Source organism: Sinohyriopsis cumingii, chromosome 10 (assembly GCF_028554795.1).
Source record: "Sinohyriopsis cumingii isolate HCF-2022 chromosome 10, ASM2855479v2, whole genome shotgun sequence".
In the NCBI taxonomy this organism is placed as follows: Eukaryota; Metazoa; Mollusca; class Bivalvia; order Unionida; family Unionidae; genus Sinohyriopsis; species Sinohyriopsis cumingii.
The window spans coordinates 51536026-51562885 of NC_142970.1; the positions used below are offsets into that span (position 1 = coordinate 51536026).

Below are 26860 nucleotides of genomic sequence, written 5' to 3' on the forward strand. Positions count from 1 at the left end.
GGGAAGGATGGCATCCTAGTAGAAGTTATCAAGTGCGTATGCAGCGTGCTACTCACACACCTGCACGACCTCCTCTGCTAGTGCTGATACGAGGGTGCATTGTGTCAGGACATGAGATCCGCCAACATCATAACCCTGTACAAGAACAAGGGCGACAGAAGCGACTCCAACAACTACAGGGGCATATCACTTTTCAGCATCGTGGGTAAAGTTTTCGCACGCGTCATCCTGAACAGACTGCAGACGCTTGCTGACAGAGTGTATCCAGAGTCACATTGTGGGCTCCGCAACGAGGTCCACAATGGACATGATCTTCTCCGTCAGGCAACTGCAGGAAAATGCAGAGAACAACACAGACCCCTCTTCCTGGCCTTTATAGACCTCACCAAGGCGTTCGATCTGGTAAGCAGAGACGGACTCTTCACAATCCTGGCGAAAACTGGATGCTCTCCAAAGCTGCCAAGCATGATCCAGTCCTTCCACGATGACATGAAAGGAACAGAGCAGTACGATGGCTCAACACCCGACCCCTTTTGACATCCGTAATGGAGTTAAACAGGGCTGCGTCCTTGCCCCTGTGCTCTTCGGCATATTCTTCGCAGTCCTGCTCAAGCATGCCTTTGGGGCGTCCACAGAAGGGATTTACCTGCACACGCGATCAGACGGCAGACTGTTCAACCTGGCACGACTGAAGGAAAATAGCAAAGTGCGTGAAGTCACCATGAGGGACATGCTCTTCGCAGACGATGTTGCTCTAGCCACCCACATAGAAGCTGAGCTTCAGTGCATGATAGACAAAATTCGACGTTGATATACCAGGATCGTCGGAGAAACAACATCTTGTACTAAATGATATTGTTTAAGTTCCTGTCAATGTTGTTGAGAGCGCTTTAACTATGGACAAAACTCCATGGACGCTAGGATACGCAGTGACGATTCATTCATCACAAGGATTAACCATCTCTGATACAAATATTTGGATCGTCGATGATCATATCGAATGGTCAAACTTAGTTTATCTCGCAGTGTCTCGAGTCAGAAGAATATCTCAGTTGCGGAGAATTGTCATCGACCTCTCAGAAACTGCTGTTAATAGCAATGCCATTGATAATGATATAATAATAAAAAAATTAGTTACAAACAATGTGACCAAAACAAAAATAAGCGCGACTTTGATCTCGGTGATGAATTTATTATGACATTAAGACAACGACAGAATAATCATTGTCCGAGCTGTAACACAGTAGTGTTGTGTCAATATTCGAATAATAATCCAAACCGCAGATAGAATTAATAGTAGTCTTGGTCTCACACTCGAAAATGTGATGCTGACCTGTCTTGAATGTAATCGACGTCGAGATGCTAGTTCACAAACGTGAATGCGGTGGTAATTGTGTGTCTTCAGGAATTACTTGTAATTGCTCGCGTACAAATCCACGTTGAGGAGCAGTTGAATCTAGTCTGTAGATTGCAGGTCTACCCGTGTATCTTAACACGCTAGAAATTGTATGTGTGTGTCGTAATACTACAAATATGATCACTTTTTTTTGCCACCTTCAAACTCACCAGGATCATAAAAATATCTTACAGTCACATTACCTAGTACTGACTGTTTTGAAAAATCATGTCGTTGTATTGGTATGTGTTTATTTTTTAAATCGCCTTGGTGGGTTTCATGGCAGCTGTTCGAGTAATTTCATTATTTAACGCAGCTATCACACTTGCTAATCTTGCAACCCATTCGCGAGATCTCGTATCTTTCTGAATTATTTCTTTTGTATATTGATATCAAAACAATCTCTCAGTATGTGTTCGATTAAATTGTTCAACAATTGCTTGATCACGATGAATTTAAGTATGTCCTCGTCTGATTTTGACATTATCTTTTTTATCAGAGATGATACTGCACCAAGAAATTCCTTGCCAGGATCAACTTCTAGTAACTGTGGCCATCGCAAAGGTCCTCGTTGATAAATTCGTTCAAAAGCAGATACAACTTCAGCTGCTGTTTTAGTTGATAACGGCTCTTCTTCCTTATATCTACTTGCAACGTCAAACACAGTCAACGCGTATCTGTATGTACGTGATTGACGTCTACCAATTTTAATAGCATCGTGTAGTAAAAATAAAATATCTGCTTGCTGAACTTCATTAGGAGTGCTGACATCAAAATGTGTATGATGAATTTCTTTTAGGTGGTGGTAGCTAAATTATCCATACTGCCTGTTGTCTAACCATTTTTCAGCAGCAGAACGTATAACATTTGCTGCATCAGCAAGTTTACTAATCGCTACTCTACCTTTCAAATATCCTCTTGGGTTATAATAAATCGATTCCATTGTTTTAATAATCTGATGAATATTTACCACCCCCGAGCACTAGTTTACCTTTCATCGCAGATCTTATCAACCAATTAGCTAATGATTCTCTGAATGATTTCTTTTTTATGGAATTTAACGAGTGGATCAATTTCACATCTGCAATATGTCGTTGTTGTAAATCTTTACTTTTATAAGCTACATCATGAACATGACATGCTTGATCAACTGCATTTATTGGATACTCTCCATGGTTTGGCTGAGCTCGCTCTGCCAGTCGGATATAAGTTGGGTTCCAGGACCACAATAATTTTATGCTGGACGATGTTTTTCTCCTGGGTATTTAGCCCGTGGAGTTCCTGGTAATTTTCCTAATGAAGTAGCGATATCACCACCGATTTTATTATTATAAATAAATTTATATTAGTTTTGTACCACATTTCACACACTTGTCCGTGTTTTTACAAAACTTGCATGCTTTTTATTTTTCGTTATTATTGTTCTTAATCCATTTATGGGGGGGAGTGTGGATGTTCTACATCGAACACAATAAAAATCCATATTATTTATTATATTTGTATAACACGGATGTCATTGACTTCTCAGCGACACGAAAACAAGATCCAGTCAAACATATCTCATCATTACCGATTTCCATCGGAATGATAATAATAGGTCCATCCGGATCGGGTAAAACACAATTACTGCTTAATTTGATAATGAGATAGCTCAAGTGGGATAAGTTGTATTTAGTAGCTCCGTCAGTTAATGATCAGAAAAGTTACGATCTACTTAAAGAAGTTTATGAAAATGCAAAATTGTTGGACGAGGATGGTAATGATAATATTGATTCTATCACCGATATTGATGTAGCCCCATTTGTAGATGACCTCGATGGATTTATTAATAATTTATTAGCATATGACGACGAAATGCTGGATAAACAATCAAATCCAGCAATAATATTTTCTCGAGACAGACACAAAAACAAAGACGTGATTTATGTTACTCAACGATATACACAAATACCTAAAGTGATCAGAGATAACTGCAATATTTTAGTTGTGTTTAATGGTGTCGATACACATGCTCTGCGAAATATTCATTAGACTTGGTGTCCAGGAGATATGGATATGATTAGGTTCAAAAAATTCTCTTGAAAAGCACAATTTACTCCACACAGATTTATAACAATAAATTTACATGATCCTCGATCGCGATATTGTATAGGTCTTGATAAAATATTTGGTTGAGAGATAATATGATAATGTTTAATTACTTTACTTACACAATACAGAGGCAAAGAGGGTGTGACCACAATTGATTGTCACGGTGGGTAAACAAAAGTTTGAAAAACACGAACGACAATGATACAGTAGCAAAACAACTAACCCAATCAGAGAAAATCTCGGTGAGTTACAGGCTTCGGTTTGACGTTATTGACCTTATATTTTTCGTGTTTTTCGTATGAGGATTTATTATCATAAATGGACTTTCAAGCACGTGGTCTGTTCACCATCTCTGCTGCCAGGCTCAAGTACTGCGCTCTACTGTTTACGTACATAAATACGTGAGGTATCTTAAAAGTGCTGAATAGTGTGCTATAACTTGTCTGTTTCTTTGAACTTGTAAATAAATTTAACGCCAATCTATAGACAAAGAATGTTCTGTAAAATGAACCAAAGGTGCACGTGCAGCACGCCAGATGCCTTTAGATGTATGCGTGCTTATATGTAACATAACTAAATGACATTGACGGAAAACTGTCCGAGAAAGAGAACAATTCTGCTCCTGCGCAAAGACCACACTGTAAAAATGTTCAGGACCTCTTATGGTGTTCTCCGACTGATATCAAGGCCGACTCTTAAAGTGTTCTTTGACTAATATCAAAGCCGACTCTCGTTGTACTCTTCGAGTTATGTCAATGTCGACTTTTAGGGTACTCACTCACTGATATCAAGGCCAACTCTTAGGGTACTCTCTGACTGATATGAAGGCCGACTCTTGGGATACTCTCTTACTTATATCGAGGCCGACTTGGATAAAGTTACAGATTGATATCAAGGCCGACTTGGATAAAGTTACAGTTGTAACTCTCTGTCATGTCCTAAAAGTCTGAGATGGTTTCATCGTTTTAAAGATGGTCGCTAATCCATGGAAAATGACCCAAGTTCTGCATGACCATTGTCTTCGATCGGTTAGCTGGAAATGGCTGCCATCAAGGAAGCAATATTGGATTCGATTCCCATAACCGACGACATTTTTCCTCTCCTTGCTTTGCCTTTACTTCTTTCCACTTAATAAAGATGGTAACCCTTAAAAATGCTATTTTCTATATTGATATGGAAAAAAAAATCTTAATAGTCACCACTTATGAATTTTATTTTCTTGTAAATAATTATACCACTGAGTAAAGATAGTACATTTAGTAATTGTATTTTCCAGATTGGTATAAACAATATTAATAGTCACCACTATTTTAATTTTAGTCAACGCTGATTTGTTTATTTATTTATTTATAAATAAATGTACATAGAAACAGACGTATTATAGTTACGTGTTTTATTCTGCAGCATTGTATTAGAAGATGAAGTTTGAAAAATTACTAGTAAGGACATCGCGTGACTTATCGAAGGAAAACAAAACCTTAGAAAGTTTGGTAACTGTTACCTCAAAATTGAATTTCTTCATAGAAATATAGGACAGAAAAGAACAACTTGTTACAAGTACAAGTGCTGGATAACTGTATATAGACTGCAATACAGTCACGAAATATATTTCACGTCACTAAATAAAATTAACCATTGAATTGAACATTCCAATTAATAAATTACACCTGGGACTCCAGTATCGATTGACGAAGAATAAAATGATCACTACTTCCAAGAAATTCCATTCTGATTTTCTTTTTTTCCTTTTGTTATCTTTTTTTTTTTATTTGCAAGTGCACGATAAGTTTCTGATGTAAACACTTATTAGTTACTAACATTTTATTATAATATTGTATTTACAACTTATTTATATAATACCTCATTAGCATGTTTCTATGTTTGAAATATTGTGCCTTCGTTATCCACATCAGTCACATTATTAAAATTAAATATAGCACCAATTAAACTTATGATTGGTATCAGGGGCGCCCACAGAACTATTTTCGGGGTAGGGGTGGGGTGAGGGCAAACATTTAGTGCTCGGCTATTAAGTTTTATGGATGTAGGCCAAAACATGTTTAGAAGTGAAGTCGCTTGCCCCCACCCCATTGTCCCTATGTAAGGGGTCCCATGCTTGCTGCTCGATCATCCATATCTCTTGTTCAATTTGATGTACATTCTACGATGATATTTTGGGTAAATAAATAATGTTTAAACCAAGAATAACAGAAGCCCAATACAACTCATTCACAAATATATCCTTATCTTCAATTATTAAACAATACTAGTTAAAAAGTCACATCATAGCCTTCAGATAATAAATTTGACAGACGGACAATTTACCAAACTATCCCCTGCCACGAAGGGGTCGTCTTTAGATGGCCTTTGTGGATTGGGTCATACTGACCAGGACGTTAATAATGCCTTTCTTAGTTCTTCAAACATTTGGAAACGAAGGTTATTCATGTGTTCTATTATACGGCTCCATTTGCTTAACTGTTTACATATTGATCAAGTACAATACCCAACTACTATTATAATCAAGAGCTCTACGGCGATAGTGTCTTTCATTCACATTCGTGATCTTTTAAGGGCCGGTTCGATAGTACTCTCCAGTAAACCAGCCAGGCAAAGGCTCAAGTACCTATACTTCGCGTAACTAAACATGTTTGAAACGATACGAGTACAACTGTAATTTATTTGTTAAAGAAAGGAGCTATGATGAAACAAAAGAATGAAAGACGCGTTTATATAAAGGACTCCGATTGATTTTGTTTTAAAAAGACACAAGGCTTTAATAATGCACCAGTGTCGGCTTCAGAAAGAATTACATTTATTAAAACCGTGCAAGGTCGGATTTCGCATGGAGATAGATTAGTCCAGACGTTCTCTGTAACTGGATATGGGAGGCTAAATTATCTTGAACGAAAGAAAGAAGCAGAAAATGGGAAAGTTAAGGAGTAAGGACTTCGAGTTTTTTTCAGACTTTTAATAGAATTTCTGGTGTCTATGGGTTAGAGGTTATGGTCTTTTCACACACAAGAAATGCTCTTTGTTGTTGTTTGTCTTCATTCTTTATTTTCATCCTTTTTTATTGCATACATGCTAATTGTTCTTCAGAAGAAAAGAAAAGAAAAGAAATAAATAAACATATATATATATATATATATATATATATATATATATATATATATATATATAACAAAAAGTAAAATAAATAAAAAAAATTATATTGAGCTCTGTGATTTGTTTAGCCTACCACCTTTTGTCACATACAGTTATTTAATGTAGCCTGTAAAGAATTTAAGAAATATAAATAAAGCGCAAAAATCTTAAAGACTATGAAAGTTCTTTTATAGAATTTCAGAAATATTAATGTAGTGACCAGTGATTCTAACTTATGTGTACCGCTCTTTGTTATATATAAGTGGCTTGCATAGAATCTGTTCACTTTTAATACATGCGTCATTATCTTAATGTCTGAGAGAGAGAGAGAGAGAGAGAGAATGATTACGCCGCGAAACTGACATATTTCTTTAAATTATTGTAAACTTATCATACATGATTTTTTTAAAAAGTATTTTATCTTTAATTTTTGCGGCCCCGAATGGCATTACTGCAATCTCACCTCTGTCTGCGTTGATTCGAGCCTCAGGTACGGCCAATGTGGGTATGTGAGAAAGCTTGTCAGTAGCTTCTCGTGGGTCGGTGGTTCTTTCCGGGGTTTTCCAGGGTTCTTCTTCCACCATTTATACTGGCCACCATGTATAGCCTATCCTGTGCTGAAAAAAATGGCGATAAACCCTACAACAACTTTAAATTTATTATACTTCTTGCCTGGCTTGTATTAAGACGGGAAGATTTATTTCCCTTGGCGACTACCGATAATTTGAAAACTCAATAACAATGCAAAATTTTACTAGTTTTGTAAATAAAACTAAAACCGGTCATTGCTTTCTTGTTTGTTTGTTTGTTCGTGCGCTTTATTTTTTTTTAATTGTACACATATATCCCGGGTATCTGAGGTGTTTTGTGGTAGTCTTAGGTGTTTTGGAGTGGTCTAGGGGTGTTTTGTCGTCATTAGACCGACCGCATTGAAACTAGTCGGAATTATATACTAAGCGAAATGACGAACCAACAAGAAGAAAACATTTAAATTTATTTGTATTTGATCTGAATCATCTATGCTTTATTTTACATTAACCATAAAACTGAACAAAATTGTTTTTGTCCTGTATCTGTCTCTTTCTGGTTCCCGTTGGTCAGTTTGTAAGTTTACCATCATTCATGTAAGTTTTACCATCGTTCATTAACTTTTACCATCATTCATATGTCCAGAGGCTTTGTTGCATGACAGGCAAAAACTCCACAAAGCTATCTTTTCACGTACTTTCGCCCTTAGTTTAGATGATGAGAGAGAGAGAGAGAGAGAGAGAGAGAGTCACTCTGTGGAAAAACTGACATGCTCACTAACACACACACACATACACACACACACATAGCTTGGTGCGCTGAGGGTTTGGAGAGATTTACTATTAGACTATTATGGTTGTTTTTGTATTGTCCATTCCTTTGTTTCTCTTTTGATCGATTAACCTGCTGCCTTACCAAGAACAGAGAGAGAGAGAGAGAGAGTCTGCTTTCAGAACCGTATTATAGTTTTTTTTTAAAAAAAATATCATAAAATAGATTGCAGAATGTATGTGTCTCCTCACCAAGAAATTTACCGTTCAGTCTCGACAGTCTATTCCAATTTTGTATCATTCATATTGTGAACACTGTAGATAAATTACATGGAAAGTGTACATATTCTTATGTTACGTGTTTAGGCTCGAAATAAACAATAACACAAGAAAGAGTGAAAACAACAAGCTTTGAAAAATATAACAAATAATATATTTCCCTGGAAAAATAGTGTAAAAATAAAACAATTAAGAACTTACGGTTTTAAGAATCAAATCCAAAATTAATCCAAGAATAATCCACGAATACAATTTTAGAAGTCCTAATAATGAAATGTTCTACTGAATTCAAGTTCGAATCCCACGAAAAATCCAAGATGGAAGGCGATGACGTATGATGTATCCGGTACAGTGATGTTGTCTACAGTTCCTTGTAAAAATACAAGAAATAAGATTCCGGTGTTGGAAATCCGAATAAAAGTTTCAAGAAATGTCTTTGTTCAAGAATTCTCTATGAGCACACAAATATTTCCAGAGAAACGAATTAATCTTTTAGAATCCAAATAATCTGAATAAACATTAAAATAATTCCAAACTGACACAACAAAAGAACACCTTGACATCAAGTGTTTTAAGCCCAGACTGATCTCTCTCTCTCTCTCTCTCTCTCTCTCTCTCTCTCTCTCTCTCTCTCTCTCTCTCTCTCAGCATCACTATTATAACTATCTGATGAGCAACACAGATGCCCGGATGAGGATCAATTTTCTAGAATCCTACAGAAGCATTCACGCCTAAAAGCAAGTAGTTCCAGTATGAATTTGACTAAAACCAATCATTTTACTGTAAGAATAAGATTTAAGAAACGCTGTTTACTTCTCTCAGTTATTTTCTGAATTAAGTGGGGAACTAGGTCAACATATGATACAATGTTTGGTGTTTACGATCAAACTCTAAGGTCAAATTAATTTCTGGAAAATATCAAATTCCTAGTAAACAAATCTACATTATTTTCACAAGTAATGAAATTAAAAATAAAAAGTTTTTTAAACTTACAAACAATTAAATTAAGTCAGTTATAAATTAAATCCAATACACGTAACAATATATCGCGAGGATCTTGAACGTTATATGGTGTAATTTCAGTTTGAAAGTTTTCTTCCAGTTCAAATTCTTTTTTCTCTCTCTCACTCCACATATTTTCATGTATTCTTTTCCCTTATGTATGCAGTGATACAAAGTTGCAATAGCCTCTCTAGATTGTACGGTAAATGTTTTAGTTACGATGCACAAACATACAGTAATGATACAAAGTTGCAATATCCTGCCTATCGATATATATATCTATCTATCTATATCTATATCTATATATATATATATATACACACACACACACACACACACACACACACACACACACATTCAGGTTTACTCCAACACAAATGCCACTTTGCACGGTCAGTGATATCGGCTGCTAGCATTTGTATAATCGATGAAAATAAAGTTGATGTCAACGCTGGTTAACGATGGAGAGCGTAGTTGAACGTCCTTTGGGTGAGCAAACGGGTGATTTCTATCAAGAAAATTGTTTAATTATGCTGTACTGAAAATCTGGAGATTTTTGCACATATTTATTTTTGATGGTTTGCCTTTGATTGGCGAATGTGTTCTATCTTTAATTAAATTGTATTTTGTGGCTTAATATATGTTTTGGTTTTTTGCAGACTCGTGTAAGAATGATTTACATTTTTAATATATATTCAACTGTAACGTTCTCATTTACGAGAGAGAGAGAGAGAGAGAGAGAGAGAGAGAGAGAGCATTTTGTACCCACTCTAAATTAGACCATGACCGTTTAAATTGACAGTCCCATTCTTATGAACGTTTCATTACTGGAATACAGTTTCATGCATTGTGACCCACGTCATTCACCGGTGCACCATTAGCCTTCTGAATTATCCTGCAATAAATATATAACATGTCTGACCTTGTATGCAACATGTGATGAATTTAACCTTCCGATTTATCCTTCCTAAACATATTACGTGTCTAACATTGTAAGCAACGTGTGATGAATTTTGCTTGGTTGAAAGCTACATAGTAAACCAATTAAAAATAACTAATTACAATTGCCCCCCCCCCCCTTAACAAATTGCGCTTTTTCGAAACCTTGCTCTGTGAACGTTTTAGCCGTCCATCCTTAGGGTTGTCTCTTGTCCCCTGGATAGATGTGGACACAGTCTGATAAGACGTCACTAATGTAAACATAAGACATGGATCATCTGTAACGTTGACGACGGACGTACAGACGGATGAACAAACGAACTTATATCTGACGTACCGACATTGCGACTGCTGTGTAACATTCCTTGCGAGGGAGACGAAAAAATGGTGTATAACGTTTTAGACAAACGGTTATTTTGAGGGCATATTTTGAGGACATTAAATTTTTTTTCCCTTTTTGAAAAACCCGAAGAAGCTATCATAAAATGTTTTTAATAATAATAATAATAATAATAATAATAATAATATTTCATCTAAAGCAAAATAAAAACGATTATATAAAGTCAGTTTTCAGATTTACAGAAAGTAACGGTAGCATTTGAGCAATTTAATAATTTGATGAAATTGTTCCACAGATATTGTCTTGCTTTGTAGGAAAGTACGGTGAGGGATACATCAAACTGCGAAATTACTTATCTCAAGGTTTGACAGCATATGGACATGGCGTCCCAATGTACGAGAAAGACTCCGAAGCTAACGTCCGCTGGTTGGTTCAGAAAATAAAGAACAACAAGAGGAAAGATTTTGATCCCAAACCCATCATTAAAGAAGTCATGGCTAACTTTATATCTATCCTCGTAAGTAGCAAATACAAACTAAGGATATACACTCTAAACATGCGCGTAAGAACAAATCTAAGCAGTTCTGTTACTTTATAAAGTAGGATGATTGACATCATTTGGAAGAGCGTCTTTAAATGTGTTTGTTTGTTTTGTTTTTTTCTCTCTCTTAAAGCATTGCAAAAGTACTCAGATTATATGTGCGTGTATTTTGGGTTTTTAAGGTAGCTTTAACAATTTTTCAGTCATATCGCTACGATGTCTGCAGTGTAGCAGTTTACAGCGATGTCTAGCACTGTTGGGCCTGGTGTCAGGATAATGTGATTGGGTGGAAAATCATGCTGTGTCTGCGGCATTAATGTCACACCCAGTCACATTATCCTGACACCAGGCCGACCAGTCCTAACATTAAGCTCTTAATGCTGAGCTCCTAGCGAGGCAGCTGTTAGTACCATTCTTGTAAGTCTTTGGTATGATTCGGCGATGGTTAGAACCTGCGACCTCCTGTATCCGAGGTGGACGCCCTAACCACTAGGCCACAGAAGCGGTCTCTCAGATTCTAATTTCAGCCCTCTCTCTCTCTCTCTCTCTCTCTCTCTCTCTGGCATAAATGAATCCATTCTCCATATTACTCAAGATGGCAATATTTTTGTGCGGTGTATTGTTTTTATACATATCTCAATTTTACGATATAGCACATATTTGGGTCGATTATAACAATATCTTTTTTGTGTACACGCTTAGGCCAATGGGAAATTAATTATTTCACAGCTGCATCACTTAAAATTGCAGTTTATTTCTTTGGTATAGTGCTCTTATATACCTCTCTAATTCGGTCAAATATACATCTGAGCCTATCATGCCAGCTTCGTCTGGTTTAAATGACCTTTTTAAAAATCAGTCTGGAAATTGAGTGAAATGACGTTTTAGCACTACTGGTCATAGAAAGGAAGACCTTTTGGGATGGTCTGTTGTCCGTCGTCCGACGTCCGTAAGTGTACGTTTGTTATCGCTTCTCATCCTAAACTACTTGCAGGACTGACATGAAAGTTTACGCTAGGTATAAATGTTGCTGTCCGCACATCCAATATGGCTAATAAAGCGGCCATTTCGAAAACCTAATTATTGCCACTGATCATGAATAAATGGTCATATCTACATGGGTGTTTTACTAAAAACCTTAGGTGGTATTAAATGAAAATGATGCTGATCTATGGTCCAGCATGGTCACGGCAGCCATCTAGAAAATCTTGTTCTCACCACTCCTCCTGACTGGATGGTCATACCATCATGTTGTTTTCACTAAAAGACTGCATGTGATGTCTTCTTTCTTCAAAATGAAAATGGTCCTAAACTGACATCCAATATGTCCGCTATCGCAGCTAATTTGAAAATTTTGTTATCGCAGAAGAATCTTCGAAATGGTTTAACGCAGGGAAGTTACATGAAAGAAATGATTCTTATCTTAAATTCTTGGAAATTCTTTTGTGCGCTGTAGAGCGTCCGTTCCTTCAAGTGGTTCGATTGTTCATTCGAAAATGGTATTTCTCTTTGACTCATGTTTTACAAATGTTTTCCATTTAGATGCCATAATTAAATGATGCAAGAACGGCCTTAGCAAACGATTTGGATCATTTTGGCGGGCCCCCTAAATTTACGCTTGGGGACCCCTGTGATCGCTGCATTTGCAAATAAACGTTTAAACTAGTTTTATATGACATTCAACTTAAATTTTTCTTCCATCGCTTTAAAATTATTTTCTCGCTATGGGTATATGTTTAAACATTACTATCGCGCGGGGCACCTGTGAGCACCGGGATTGATTTGGCCAAATCGGTGCCATTGGCTTAAGGCCGGTCCTGGATGGATGGAGGGAGAGATGGATGGATGGATAGATTGATAAATGAATGGATGCACGTAAGCACGCATGTATGTACGCATGAAAATAGGTAGGTGGGTAAATAAGTGGCTGGGTAGGCTGATGGATCGATGGGTATATGCTGTACGTACGCATGGACGTTCGACTGTATTGTACTGGATTGCGATGCATTGCAATGTATCACATCGCATCGCATCCCATCTCATCCCTTCGCATTGGACTGTATTGTATTGTATTGTATTGCATTGCATTGCATTGCATTGTATTGCATTGCACTGCACTGCATTGCTTTGTTTTGTACTGTATTGTATTGTATTGCATTGTATTGTATTGTATTGTATTGTATTGTATTGTATTGTATTGTATTGTATTGTATTGTATTGTATTGTTATTTCTCTAATTGCCATTGTATTTTTGAAGCTGACCGGTGACTTTTCTGTGGAGAAATCAGAACAAATACAAGACTTCCTGGATACTGTTCTTGAGACCGTAGAACCCAGCTTCGAGACCTGCATGGACCTCTTTCCCTTTCTGCGATTTATCCCAGGCACCAGATCAAATAATCTTTGTAAAAAGTTCCAACAAATCAAAGACAAAGTTTCCTCTACTTTCTACGATAAATCTAAGGTAAAACAAAAGAGTAGAAATGTATGTCTTTTATTTCAGGACTGATTCAAAATCTTGAATTACGTTACTGTTAAACTAGAGTCTCTAGCCTATATTGCGCATTCTCGAGTACGAATCGAATTATATGGATCGTATCTGCTGGCTTTGTGCTAATGTTCACGGAAGCAAAGTTTGAAAGTTTTTATATTGTTCTTCAGAGAATGTCTGAACACTGAAAACCGTGCATAATCGCTCATCATTTACTGAGTACATACCACTGTCATGATATGTATATAATGGTTTGATTTGGTGCTTTACGGCACAGCAACTCATGTAGGCTATTTATTGTCGAGACAATCGCCAGTGCCTTGCCCAAGGGATACGCCAAAGTGGCTGATACAGTCTGGTCTAATGGCAGGATTCAAACCCGAACCCTTTAGGCTGCAAGTCAGGCACGCTAACCGTTGAACCAACGAGGCTCCTATCTTACAAAATGGACTTACCTAAAGATGAACTGTATTCAGGATGCACGTGAAGATGTGACATGTATGTTTGTTGTAAAAAAAAAAAATCACACATGTCAAACAAGATAAAACCGACCTAATACGTAAGAAAATAACAGGTTTTATAATATCAAACGAAGTTTTAGTCAGTGATGTTTGAGGTGAAAGAAATCTGAGAGGTTTGTGAAGTGACAGAAACCTCAGAGGTCTTAAAGGTGAAAGAAATCTGAATGGTCTGCGAAGTGAAAGAAATCTGAGAATCCTGGAAAAATACTGATTATTGTCTTAAGTATTAACGTCAAATCCGTTGTTTAAGTAGTTTGTTATGCAAAATTTCATTTCAATAATTCAAACGTATTGTTCAATATGTTCTGTATCATATTTTATCGTAAATAAGAGTTTAAACTTTATAGCTAAAGCTATTGCTTAGCAGCAGAGGGGGTGAACAAATCACATGCTGGAAGGTCCATTTTTAAAAAATAAAGCTTTCTACAAACAAGGCAAATAAAAAGTCAATAACGTCAAACCGAAGCCTCTAAAAAAAAAAACTAGAGTTTCTCTAATTGGGTTAGTTTATTTTGTTCCTCTATCTTTGTCGTTTGTGTTTTTCAAAACCTGTGTGAGTTTTGTTTACCCACCGTGACACTCATTTGTGTTCGCACCCTCTCTGCTGTTGTATTGTGTGAGTAATTAAATCATTATTATATCAATAATGGAATCTTACACTAGTAGATTAGCTCGAGAAAGATTAGAAGCGATTAGAAGATATCTTCCTGTTCGCGATGCTCTTAAACCAAAACTGCAAGAACGCCAGAAAGCACAAGTTGAATATGCAGAAGATAAAGAACAATTTTTTTTTAAAACCTGTTACAAAGTTTACTGAAAAAGTTGCAGAAGCTACTGAGGGTCTTCTTCCCGCGTTAAACGAAACTGCTGAATAAACTGAAAAGATAGCAAGAAGAACCAAACAGACAAAACAAATTTTAAGAGAAATAGTTGCCGCTCAATTTCCTGGTAGAGAAAAAGAAATATTTGAAGGTATTGGTGAAATAAAAAAGATCTTTCACCACAGCCCAAAGTAAAACAAGAAAATATTGAATTGATTAATAAATTTAGAAAAGGTGTTATTGAAGAACCTACTAATCAAGAAATTGTTACAGAGAAAAAATTACATAGTACTGCAGCGTTAAGTTTTCTTCGAAAGTCCGAAATTTTAAAGCCTGTTTATGCTGGCGTAAATGTTGATACATTTTTTAAATGGGTATATCGTATATATTACAACAAAAAACAGGCTAGAAATTATGATCCACAATATGGAGAATATATTGAAAAAGTAAATAATTTTTCTGCGGATTTTCGTAAACAAAAATCTCAACCTGAGCCACAAATTCCTCAACCTGAACCAGAAAAACCAAACATTCCTGAGCCACCAATTTCTCAACCTGAGCCACAAAAATAAGAAATTCCTGGGCCACAAATTTCTCAACCTGATCCACAAATTTTTAAAGCACAAAAAGTTCAAAAACAACCTCAACTACAATATTTTAAACCACAATCTTTTAAACTACATCACAATTTGTATTAAGTGATATTAAAAATAAATTTACAACTGGTGGTTTAGACAATAACATGAAATCAGAATACATAGACGCAGTAGATATTGCCGCACAGGGATACAATAAAGCAGAAAAATATACAAAAGCTAAATATGTTGGATCTTGGAAAACAAAAAATAATTGGGTTAAAGATGTATATTCCATATATACTAATAAACTTGCTGAAGATGACGACACGAATTTTAATCAATTCAGAAAGGACGTAAGACAAAGTGAATCTGGCACACATCCTGGTGCTACTGGAAGTGGTTTTGTTACTCGAGGAATTTGTCCGAACAATCTTCCCTCCGATGTTGAATGATTAGAATTTCTGATCGGAGAAAAACAAACAGGAAATAATTCTCCGGTAATTATTAATGAAATATCTGATATTTACCGAAGATTATTTACAGGCGGTATTATGGATATTAATGTTTATAGATCTCTTATTGATGAAATCACTGATGACTATTACAGCGACTGAAGCTTCTATCGTTTGAGGTTATCAATTGTTCAAATGACAATAAAATAAAAAATGATAATACTTAATGCTCAACGTGGACCTGTAATAGTTAGAGTAGTGAATTCGCGATTACCAACATACAAAGCGATCTACGGAGACGGACTCGGTAGTCTTATTCTAGGTTTGTTTAGAAGGATAGCTCCAAAAGCAATGCCGATTGCAATACAATTAGAAATGAAAGCTATTGAAGATGTTCGAGATAAAGGCATCAGTGCTGCAGGTAATGTTGCCGGTAAAGCATTTTCAGTAATCAAAGACAGATTAGCTCGATTAGTACGCAGACAGCAAAAGCTACAGCCAGTAAAACTGCAGGAAGTTAAACTTCCTAGTTCTGAAATGAAGCCTGCAAAAATAAGTAAAAAATAAATCAAACTGCAATTGAAAAATTAGCAGAGTTAGCGGCTAATGAAGTCGTTCCTGCAAGTGAAGGAAACAAAAAATATAACACGAAGTTTAATTGAAATAAGTGCCATTTCCCGAAGTGGTCATCGTGTTAGACGATAACGATGGTAATAAAAATGTTTCGACGTATATCCGATCCAGAATTTAATGTGGACGCACCGATTCTTAAAGATGAATCTACACGCGATTATCAGTGTCATTTTTACAACGCACGTTTACCAGACATAAATTTATTGCTTTACAAAATGATGCACGAGTAAATTCACAAGTACGTACTCATATGATATTTGACAACCTTGGAGTTAGTGAAGTTTCATTAAGGATAAAAGGACATCAAGACCCACCTGAATATATATTGTTAAATTATACTCAAAATCATGTAGATACTGGTTTGCAAATATCATAGTTCGATTTTACAAAGCTGTATCCGATTTATTACTTTTCAATGGAACATATAAAGTTATTTAAATAATCTGCTGTCGATATTCATTTTCGAGCTCGTGTGAATAAGGGAGTTATTGTCAATTACAGTTTTACTCAGCGATAAAGCAATGTTACTTGAAGCTACTGGTGGACGAATGAGAGTTATTGACGCACAGGTAGAAAATATGTAATTAAATCGCTCACGATATTTATAATATCATATCATCATGTTAGTGTCAGTCTGACTCCTGGTGAGATTAAAAAGCTTCAATCAAATTCAGCAAAGAACTGTGGAATAAAAATATCAGTAAAAAAGATCAGATCACAGGTGGTCAAAATAAACTATTATTGCCAGAACGTCAACTCAGGCATTTCAATGATGCCAAACAACCAAAATACGGGCGTTAAATTCAATCTTTCCGCAAGCGCCATTAAATATTCAATCAAGACTGGTATATTTCCACTTCTTGCAGCAATACCAGCTTTTTAGCCACTGAAGCCCCAGCTGTTGCAAAAGCAGCTGCACTTGTGATGCTGGAGCTGCTGATTTATTAGCAGCAACAAAATAATAACAGGAAAAGGAATAAAAAAGGGAGAGAGGCCTAAGACTTCCAGGAATTCCTTATCGATACGGAAAAGGTCTGAGACTTCCAGAAACAATTCGTTAATTTTTCGTACGTCAAATTTTGCTTAACTTGATCCTTCTAAAAAATTATATAACAAATTTCAGAGGTGTTTCTATGCGTGATCAATTACCAAAACAACCGCACAATATTGAGACTGGTATTATCAATCTTGATAAAAGTTCCGGTCCCGGTACTCTCTGGGTGGCATAAACAATTGATCCACGTGGAATTATTTATTTTGATTCGTATGGATTAGCACCACCAAATGAAATATGTGAGTACAATGCAAAATATTCCGATTTGATATTTAACATTACCAAAACAAACCATAACCGATCCGCCAACATGCGGCCGTAAAGTAATTGCTGTACTCGACGTTGTCATCATTAACATTACCACCTCATAAAGTCGTACTCGATTATACAAGTAGAATCGTCGTTTTAAACAGATCTTAAAGTATAATGGTTGATATTTACGGAAGATTTTCTTTAAAACAACAACAAAAAACCGACGGAATAACCCATGAAAATGTGAGTAAACAGATTAGTGATGAAATATCTGAATTATTAAATCTTGCAAATATAGATCCAAACGAAGTGGTTGTATTTCAAGCTAAGCAAGGAAAATTAAAAGCAAGCAATCTTCAGTTGAAAGATATTATCGTTAAAATTAACGTAATAACTGAAAATAGCATAGAAGTGTTTAATCGTAATGGAAAATTGAACCCGATGTTATTATGTCAATGATATTAGATAATATTCGTCGTTCTCTCAATATGTCTAATAATAAAATTACTGATCTTGGAGAACTAGAATCAGACAATAACGCTGTAACGAAGAAATACATCGATAATAAGAACCGTCCAATGATGAACTCGTTAGTTTCAGCTAATAATGGAAAAACGTAATTTAGAACTGATTATTATAATCATGAACAATTGTTTATGAGTTTTCGTAGGAAAATAAATAGATCCATTAATGAATCTTTTGGAAGTCCACCAGCCATCGATATTAAACTCTCCGACATAAAAACAATACCGACAGTGTAGTTTATACTGTATCGTCTGGACAAGCATTATGGTCACCACTTAACAAATCTAGTAAACATCGCGCTGAGGTTACCGGTATATACAGGCCCTCAGTACTTGGCGTTACAACATTTACGATATCTACCATAATTTCACGGCGTTATCCACTAACTGTATCCTTTGGATCTATATTAGTGATGTTGGAACAAAATGACGAGGAAACATTTACTGTGGAACCCGAAAAAAAAAACGGCTTGATTTACTATTGGTGTTTTGGATTAGTAGCTAAATTCCCACCTAATTGAAATATAATGAACATTCCGATCAGCGTTCAGCGTTTTAAATACAATCAGGCCCGTGAATAGCAAAACAAACTATAAATATTCGTTGATAGTTATACAGTAAAAGTCAAAATATATCGCATACGTGTTGTTGTTGTTGACATAATTGTGTATTCAATATCTGCTGTTATTGCTTGAACCAGCGTATTGTTATTAACAATAACAATATCATCACCAGCAGTTGTAAAAGTTCGTGTTTCAGCTGCAAGAACAATTGCTGGCCTTCTTAATATTATTGCACAAAAAATGTATATGCAGAAATGCAAAATTGCATGAGTATATAATACAGCTATACACAGCATACTCCAAATTATCATCGTTAATATTATCAAGCCTCAGATGGAAAAATATCAGATTTTGAGTACACGGAGATGATTAAAATTTACAAGGAAGTAATGACTGTGATATAATCCAAGCCTGATTTAGAAAATCAGGATTCAGAAAATAATAATAATGTCAACACCGAACGAGCTACTTCAGCAAATTGTCGTTAATACAACTCCGTTGAAAACTACGATTATATCACTGAACTCAACTAATCCTGAATTTAGCGTTAACCTTCCAACTGCAATTCCAGCGAAAGAAATAGCACAGGCACGATTACGAGTATATTACAGTTGGCCAAATATCAGATCAAAATCATTCGGAGGATTGCCAGCAAATATTTCACTTGTATTTTCATATAAAAATAAAGACGATGGAACTCCTGATTGGCAAGTTGTCAGAATTCCCACAGGTAATTATCAAATCCAACAAATCAACGATGGAGTTCAGCGCATAATTATATCAAAAATCCAGAATAGCTATCACTGTTCACGAACCAACTTTATCAGCTGCGATAGAAATAAATTTTCTAGATTATGCTGAAGATATATATATCAAACGTCAATCCGAAGTGTTTTAGGATAGCCAAAAATAGTACCAGAATATAAAGGACTACCAGAACCAAAACGCGACGAATTCCTTACGAATGAACCTTTTTCTTAATATAATATTGAAAAAGAAATCCATGGCGTACTAGAGGAAAACCAATTCCAGATCCTTTATCTTCTCCTGGAGTGAATAGCTATACCATATCTACCATATCTGATGGAACAAAACCTGTTAAATTATTATCGTCAATATCTAGAAGAGATGATAGAATTTATAATTCATATATCGATGAACAAGTTATCAAAGTATCTCCTGGGCCCATTAAAAGTCTGAATACACACGCGTATTTGAAAATCTATGAAATTTGTTTTCCAATATCACACAATCCTATAATAACGATGTAAAACAACAGATCATTGAAACAATAAAATATTTAAATCAGGTTATATCCAATCTTGAGTTTACCAACTGGGTTATAATTGAAAAAGTGCAATCAGACGAATTAGTATCAGCACACAAAAGCGGAATAGTAGAAACTCAATACAGACTTTTTAAAAAAGTGTTTATCGATCATTATAAAATAACTGAAGCAGAATTACCAACATTTGTAATATCAGGATATGAAACCGACGAACTAAAAAAAATCAGCGATCTTATCAGTAAAAACTTTCCGAAAATTGTTGAGTCAGGAAGAAAAATGACCTCACCAGCAACAATTTTTAAATAAAACAATGATCCATATAGTGGCAGCAGACATATTTCACCTGGAATTGTAAATATCACATCAACTATTGCAGTTAATCTTGTATGTGATGCAATTGATGGCAGCTACCAAGTAGATCTTGAAGAATCCAGTCAGGCCCAGCAAGGATATATTTTATATACAGTTATACCTCAAGTATCTAATGGATACTTGATCGTAAAAGAACCCATTAATCTGGTTTATCTGCTTTCTCATAATCGTTATTATCAAGAATACATTTCAAACTCACTGATCAGAACGTCACCTTCTTGATTTAAGACAAGCAATTCTGAGTATAAATTTATACGTAAGATCATAGATCTTCACGTTCGTGATTGATTTTCAATCGGGGAAATACAATATATTACAACATAATTTTTTTTTTCCTGATTCTCGTCCAGATTTCAGGTAATAGATACACAAAATAATCAAAATCAGAAGATGTAAGTATCCTTTAACTAATTTGAACTATTACAAAATTATCTTACTTCAATAATACCAATTGTCACACATGTGGTTAAATTATTGTATAATTGTACATGATTAGATACGATGACAAAATACTAATGTGGTCGATTACGAAGTAACACGCGAGATAACTACTTAATTACACTACCAGAGACAGCTTCGCTTGCCAGTTATCTCCCTTCAACAATAATAAAATACTATTTTTTGTTTCTATGTCATCGAAAAAGCCGAACTGACAATATTATCTGAAATATCGAAATATTTACCAGCTGCGTTCATTGATTGACTTATTATTTTTTCTTCAGTCTCTGGTTTTACAGCTTTAACCAACCTCCTTGCAAAATTTCTACTTCTGCCAGTATATCCACATGCAGAATTCTGACTTTAGGTAATGGCTCGTAAATTACCCAAGGAAGTATTCAGTTTTTGGACATTAATATGATCGATCACACGATCCTTCTCGATTAATCCGTTGAAGCATTCGTCAATAAATTCAAGACAGAGACAATTTTTTATTTCCCCTTGTATTGAATAAGAGATAACCAGTATTATTAACATTACCAACTGGTTTTTAGTCGACAATTTCTAATCACACCATCACGAGATACTTCATAATTCTTGTTGATGCGATGTTTTTCAAGCTCTGTTTGCTCCATTTATATAATATTATTTGTCTAAATGATTATTTTAAAAGTCTTGCGAGATAATCTTTAGCTCTTTTTGTGAAATGGTTATTTTTATCAGTCTTGTTTTTTTATCATAATATATTTTCAGCTCTCTGTCCTGTTTACCAACACCACATTTCAAACACGGTTTAGGTCCTAAGCTCCTTCTACGAACACTTTGTAAGTTAAATCCACAGAATTCGTTAACACAGGCTTTGTTACAGGGAGTTGTAGAACCTATCATAAGCCATTTGCATTTACTCTTTGTTTAAATCATTATACATATACATATATATATATATATATATATATATATATATATATATATATATATATATATATATATATATGTCTTAATTATAATGAATGAGTTAAAGATATTATTAGCCATTAAAATTAAACTTTCTGAATATAGATTCGATCTTGATATAAGAACCTATGACCCAAGAAGACGAGCTCTGGTTGATCCGACGGGAACTCTGATCGAAAGTATTCGTAATGCTAAGAAAGAATTTCGCGACAATTGTGCATCTCATGCGTGGTCAACATTCAAACTCATACGCAACATTGTTATCAATGCTACAATGAACGACCAACGAGCGGCGACGATTATTAATTATCTCGACAATCAAAAATATCTTTTCAGGGTAAATTTTATTAAGGAAGTAGACGATACTTGGATTATCGTTGACAAACGTGACCCTGTCCTTCATCATGAAATAATCGCTGTATTAAGCAAAATTTCCAAACCAGGAATGTTGACTGGTATCCACAAACCGTATTATGAAAGAGCATATCCTGTAACCGCGGTTATTTATGCTTACCTCCTACCGCAGAACAACTCGATAACTATCTGCGTTCATTGCTTGACAAACATGCCGCAGCTACCAAGTGCAGAGTATCAATTCAAAAGTGTTCTCCATGGTATAGCAGTGTTAAGGACCAGCTTCGCACTGCTAAAAGAGACCACCGTAAAGCTGAGAGGCTCTGGCTTTCCACCAGACTCACTATTCATAAGCAAATCTATGAAGTCGCTAAAAAGAATGTCACAAATATAGTCAATGCAGCGAAATCAGCCCATTACACTACTAATATCATGGAAAGTTCCAGCTGTAAAGAGCTCTTCGAGATTACTAACAAGCTGATGTCAAAGAACAAATCTACACCACTTCCAACTACCTTCTCTCCAGTCGACCTTCCAGGCATGTTTGCAAATTTCTTCCGCGACCATGTACAAACCATTAGAGATAAGCTTGACAACACAATTGCAATTGACTCACCATACAGTTGGGATACAGAATTTGAGCGGCAACCATTAGCAGCATTTGAACCTGTCTTTATGGATTTCGTACGTACAATCCTGCTGAAGAGTGCACCAAAGTCATGTGAACTTGATCCAATTCCAACATCACTGCTGCTTGAGTGCTCGGATCCAGTATTGCCGTCACTAACCGATGTTATTAATACCTCTCTTTCATCCGGGAAATTCCCATCATTTTTCAAAACTGCCATTGTAAAGCCTCTGCTGAAAAAACCATCACTACAATTTACAGAACTACCGCCTAGTTTCTAATCTCCCATTCATATCAAAAATCTTAGAAACGTTGTTCTATCCCAGCTTGTATCTCATCTAAATTCAAACAGTCTTTTTAGCAATGTACAATCTGCATATCGCCCTTGCCACAGTACTGAAACTACTCTTCTCAAAGTAGTTAATGACATTCTCTCTGCGTTGGATAGCGGAAAGATTAGTCCTCACCCTATTTGATTTGTTTCCAGCATTTGACACAAAGACCATGATATATTACTTCACCGTCTCCAGCATGCATTTGGCATTCAGGATACAGCCTTACTGTGGTTCAAGTCCTACTTGGTCAACAGGACACGAGTTGTATATGCAAATGGAATACACTCCAGCCCAGTTGATCAATGGTGTGGTGTTCCATAGGGGTCTGTTCTTGGTCCTATTCTCTTCATTCTGTACACTCAGTGGCTCTCAAGTGTCATAGATCATCATTCAGTATCTCATCAATTGTACGCTGATGACACGCAAATATACAAATCTAGCCACCCAACTGAAGTTGATGCAACCATCCAAGGTGTGGAGAGGTGCATTTCTGATGTGAAATCATGGATGACTTGTAACAAGCTGCAGATGAATGATGATAAAACTCAGGCCATTCTGATCACAACACAAAGACTTTCTCATTCACATCCTTTACCTCAAACAATAAATATCAGTAACACCAACATTAAATTCACACAATCAGTACGAAACCTAGGTGTTACTCTGGACAGTACTCTCACATTGCACCAACATGTCATGAACATATGCAAGGCTGCATATCTTGAGCTGAGACGCATCAGCTCAATTCGCAAATATCTTTCAGTTGATGCCACTAGAACACTTGTGTGTTCATTAGTACTTTCACGACTGGACTATTGTAACTCAATTCTGTCTGGTTCATCTCAATATCTACTCCAGAAACTTCAAAAACTTCTAAACACAACTGCTCGGATCATACTAAGAGTATCACGATCAGACCACACCTCCCCGCTGATCTGTACCCTACAATGGCTATCCATTCGATCCAGAATCAAACACGAAATTTGTTCTCCGTGCTACGTTTCACTGTCGCACTCTAGTCCAACATACCTATCCGACCTCACTCATGTGTACACACCAGCAACATACTTACGCTCCTCTTCTGACAATAGTATACTCATTATTCCCACTATGAAAACAAAGTTATATGGACAGCGTTCTTTTGCATACCAGGGCCCAGCAACGTGAAATGAATTGCCCACTGAACTTAGACACAAAGAAACAGTGATCACATTCAAGAGGGCTCTCAAAACTCACTTATTTCGACTGCAGGAACAAACGTAAGGACATAATAATGTTTCCTACCTGAAATATTCTCAGCATGTTTTTTACTTTTTAATGTTTTTCTAATTTCATGGTGTTTATTTTTGTAATAATATTATTATATGTTTTTTATGTTATAGGTGTTGTCTAATGTTGTAAAGCGCTTAGAGCTTCTAAAGATTAGGCGCTATACAAAGTCCTCATTATTATTATTATTGTTATTATTATTATTATTATTATTATTATTATTATTATTATTATTATTATTATTATATATTCGCTGAATGATAAACCCAGCATTCATTATATAAAACCGATGAAGTCGTTAAGGCTAAATTGTGTAGCCGAACGAGTAACGGATCATTTTTCAATTTCGACTCTCGGAAATGGTTTAACGGACAAAAGACGTAAAATAATAAATGATTGGACAGAATAGTTAAAAGATACCGGAGCGTCTATCAGAGACGTCGCTGAGCTAGGAAAGAAATTAAAATTTCCAGTAAGGGTAAAATTGATAACCGAATAGATTTTGTACGGATCAAAGTATAAATCGAAAGGAGCTTCGATTGAAATTATTGATCAAATGCGCATGCTTGGACTAAGGCAGTAACAATATTTCCATGAAATCGAATTGTTAAATTTTACCAAGGAGATATATTTGATATTATTATCGAAATAAGTAAGAACCATCCTGTATCGGTATGGTTATTTCAGAGTTCGGATGATGGAAACTATTATCAGTTTCTACGACCTAATGTTGATATTTATCGCACAGAATCTCTCCAAGAAGAAATGAAAGATATTGCATCAAAATACACCCATAACGATGTCATGGATGAAAAGTTGCTCAGTAATTGTTTTACGATTCCATCAGTGGCGGCTCATTTTCTAGAGAGAAAAATTCGTGGAAGTCTAAGAGGTTTGATTTTTTTAATCATATAATATCGAGTGGTGTCGAATACGGACACGGTGGATTATGTTATACCAGATACGATTATGAGGATGTTATCTCGGTTAATTATGGTTGCATGTTATCCGGGAAGTTTTCTTGGAATGGGAGAGTGTTCTAAGTATTTTGAGCGATTGGGACACCTAACACACGTGATGACCAGAGTATCGATTAAATGGACCATTACCAGATTTTGACCTTACTGGATTCGCTTGAATCGATTCATTTATGTTTGCCGAAGATCTTCATCCGATTTGTTATTACTGGTTTGGCAAACATTTCTCAGAAAAAATGTGGGCACCAACAGTATTATTACGGCATATGCTCGATGTACAAATACTGATATCGTTGATTGTAAGTGAAGCAATTATATCATATCGTCCGCAGAAAGAAGTTTCGTTACCACAGCAAAAGAAATATTATGATGATGAAAATCCTTATATATGACTAATTTCGAGAATAAAATCGCAAAAGATCTTGGCCGAAAAATCAGCAAATTCACCAAAGGCGGATCATATGATCATAAACGACATTCTACAAGATTAATTATTGATGATGATGAACTAGATTTTATAATTACTGATACAAGGAATAGAAACACATTTATAAGTCGAAAAAATGTTAATTTATCAGACGGAACTAAATTAGATACAATTATATTGATGGTGAGTCACCGCAGTTTACTCATTTAAGATCTTCAATTCTCGCGTACGTTTCGATAAATCTATTATAGATGATAAGTAGAGTTTCTGAGTTTGCTATCAGAGTAGCTACGGATTCATTTTATATCCATAAAAAAATACAGGATGACTATAACAACTACATATCGGAACTTATGCATCATGGGGTGAATGGAGAATTAAACAAGAAAATATACTTAATTATTCTGAATCAGCCGCCGTTGAAATTAAGGATATTGATTGTCAAAAAGTTCAAATATTAAAATTGTCATCTGCGCCATAGCTATATGATCAATTGGCCAGAAATAAGACTGTTTATCTCAATGGACGTGGTTCTGGTAAAACAACTCGTTTAATTGAATTATTTCGGAATTTTGATATAGTTGTATTAACACCTACACACAGACGCACAAGAGAAATGAAAGAAAGAAATATTAAAACATGCACTGATCACAAATTCTTTCGATGGAAGGGAGATAAATGGACTCATGAACGAATGGACGAGAAATATATTCCAAGGATTATTGTTTGGGATGAAATATGCACCATTTCATTAGAAATGTTAAAACTATTTCTTGATTGGTTATTTACAAAACATATTGCTGTAATAATAAGTGGCAATTATGGTCAACTCAAGTCGAGTTCCAGGACCACAATAATTATATCATGGAAGGTGTTTTTCTCCTTGGTACTTAGCC

The 26860-nt window shown here is 35.6% G+C and overlaps 1 protein-coding gene across 1 annotated transcript in view; it reads left to right on the forward strand.

Moving 5' to 3' along the window:
* Window positions 1-26860, forward strand: part of LOC149790147 (uncharacterized) — a 59404-nt gene that overhangs the window by 14026 nt on the left and 18518 nt on the right. Inside the window, exons 2-3 of the mRNA XM_089972134.1 lie at window positions 10807-11009; window positions 13291-13497. Of these exons, the coding sequence (XP_089828260.1) occupies window positions 10807-11009; window positions 13291-13497 (410 nt within the window). The remainder of the gene's footprint in view (window positions 1-10806; window positions 11010-13290; window positions 13498-26860) is intronic.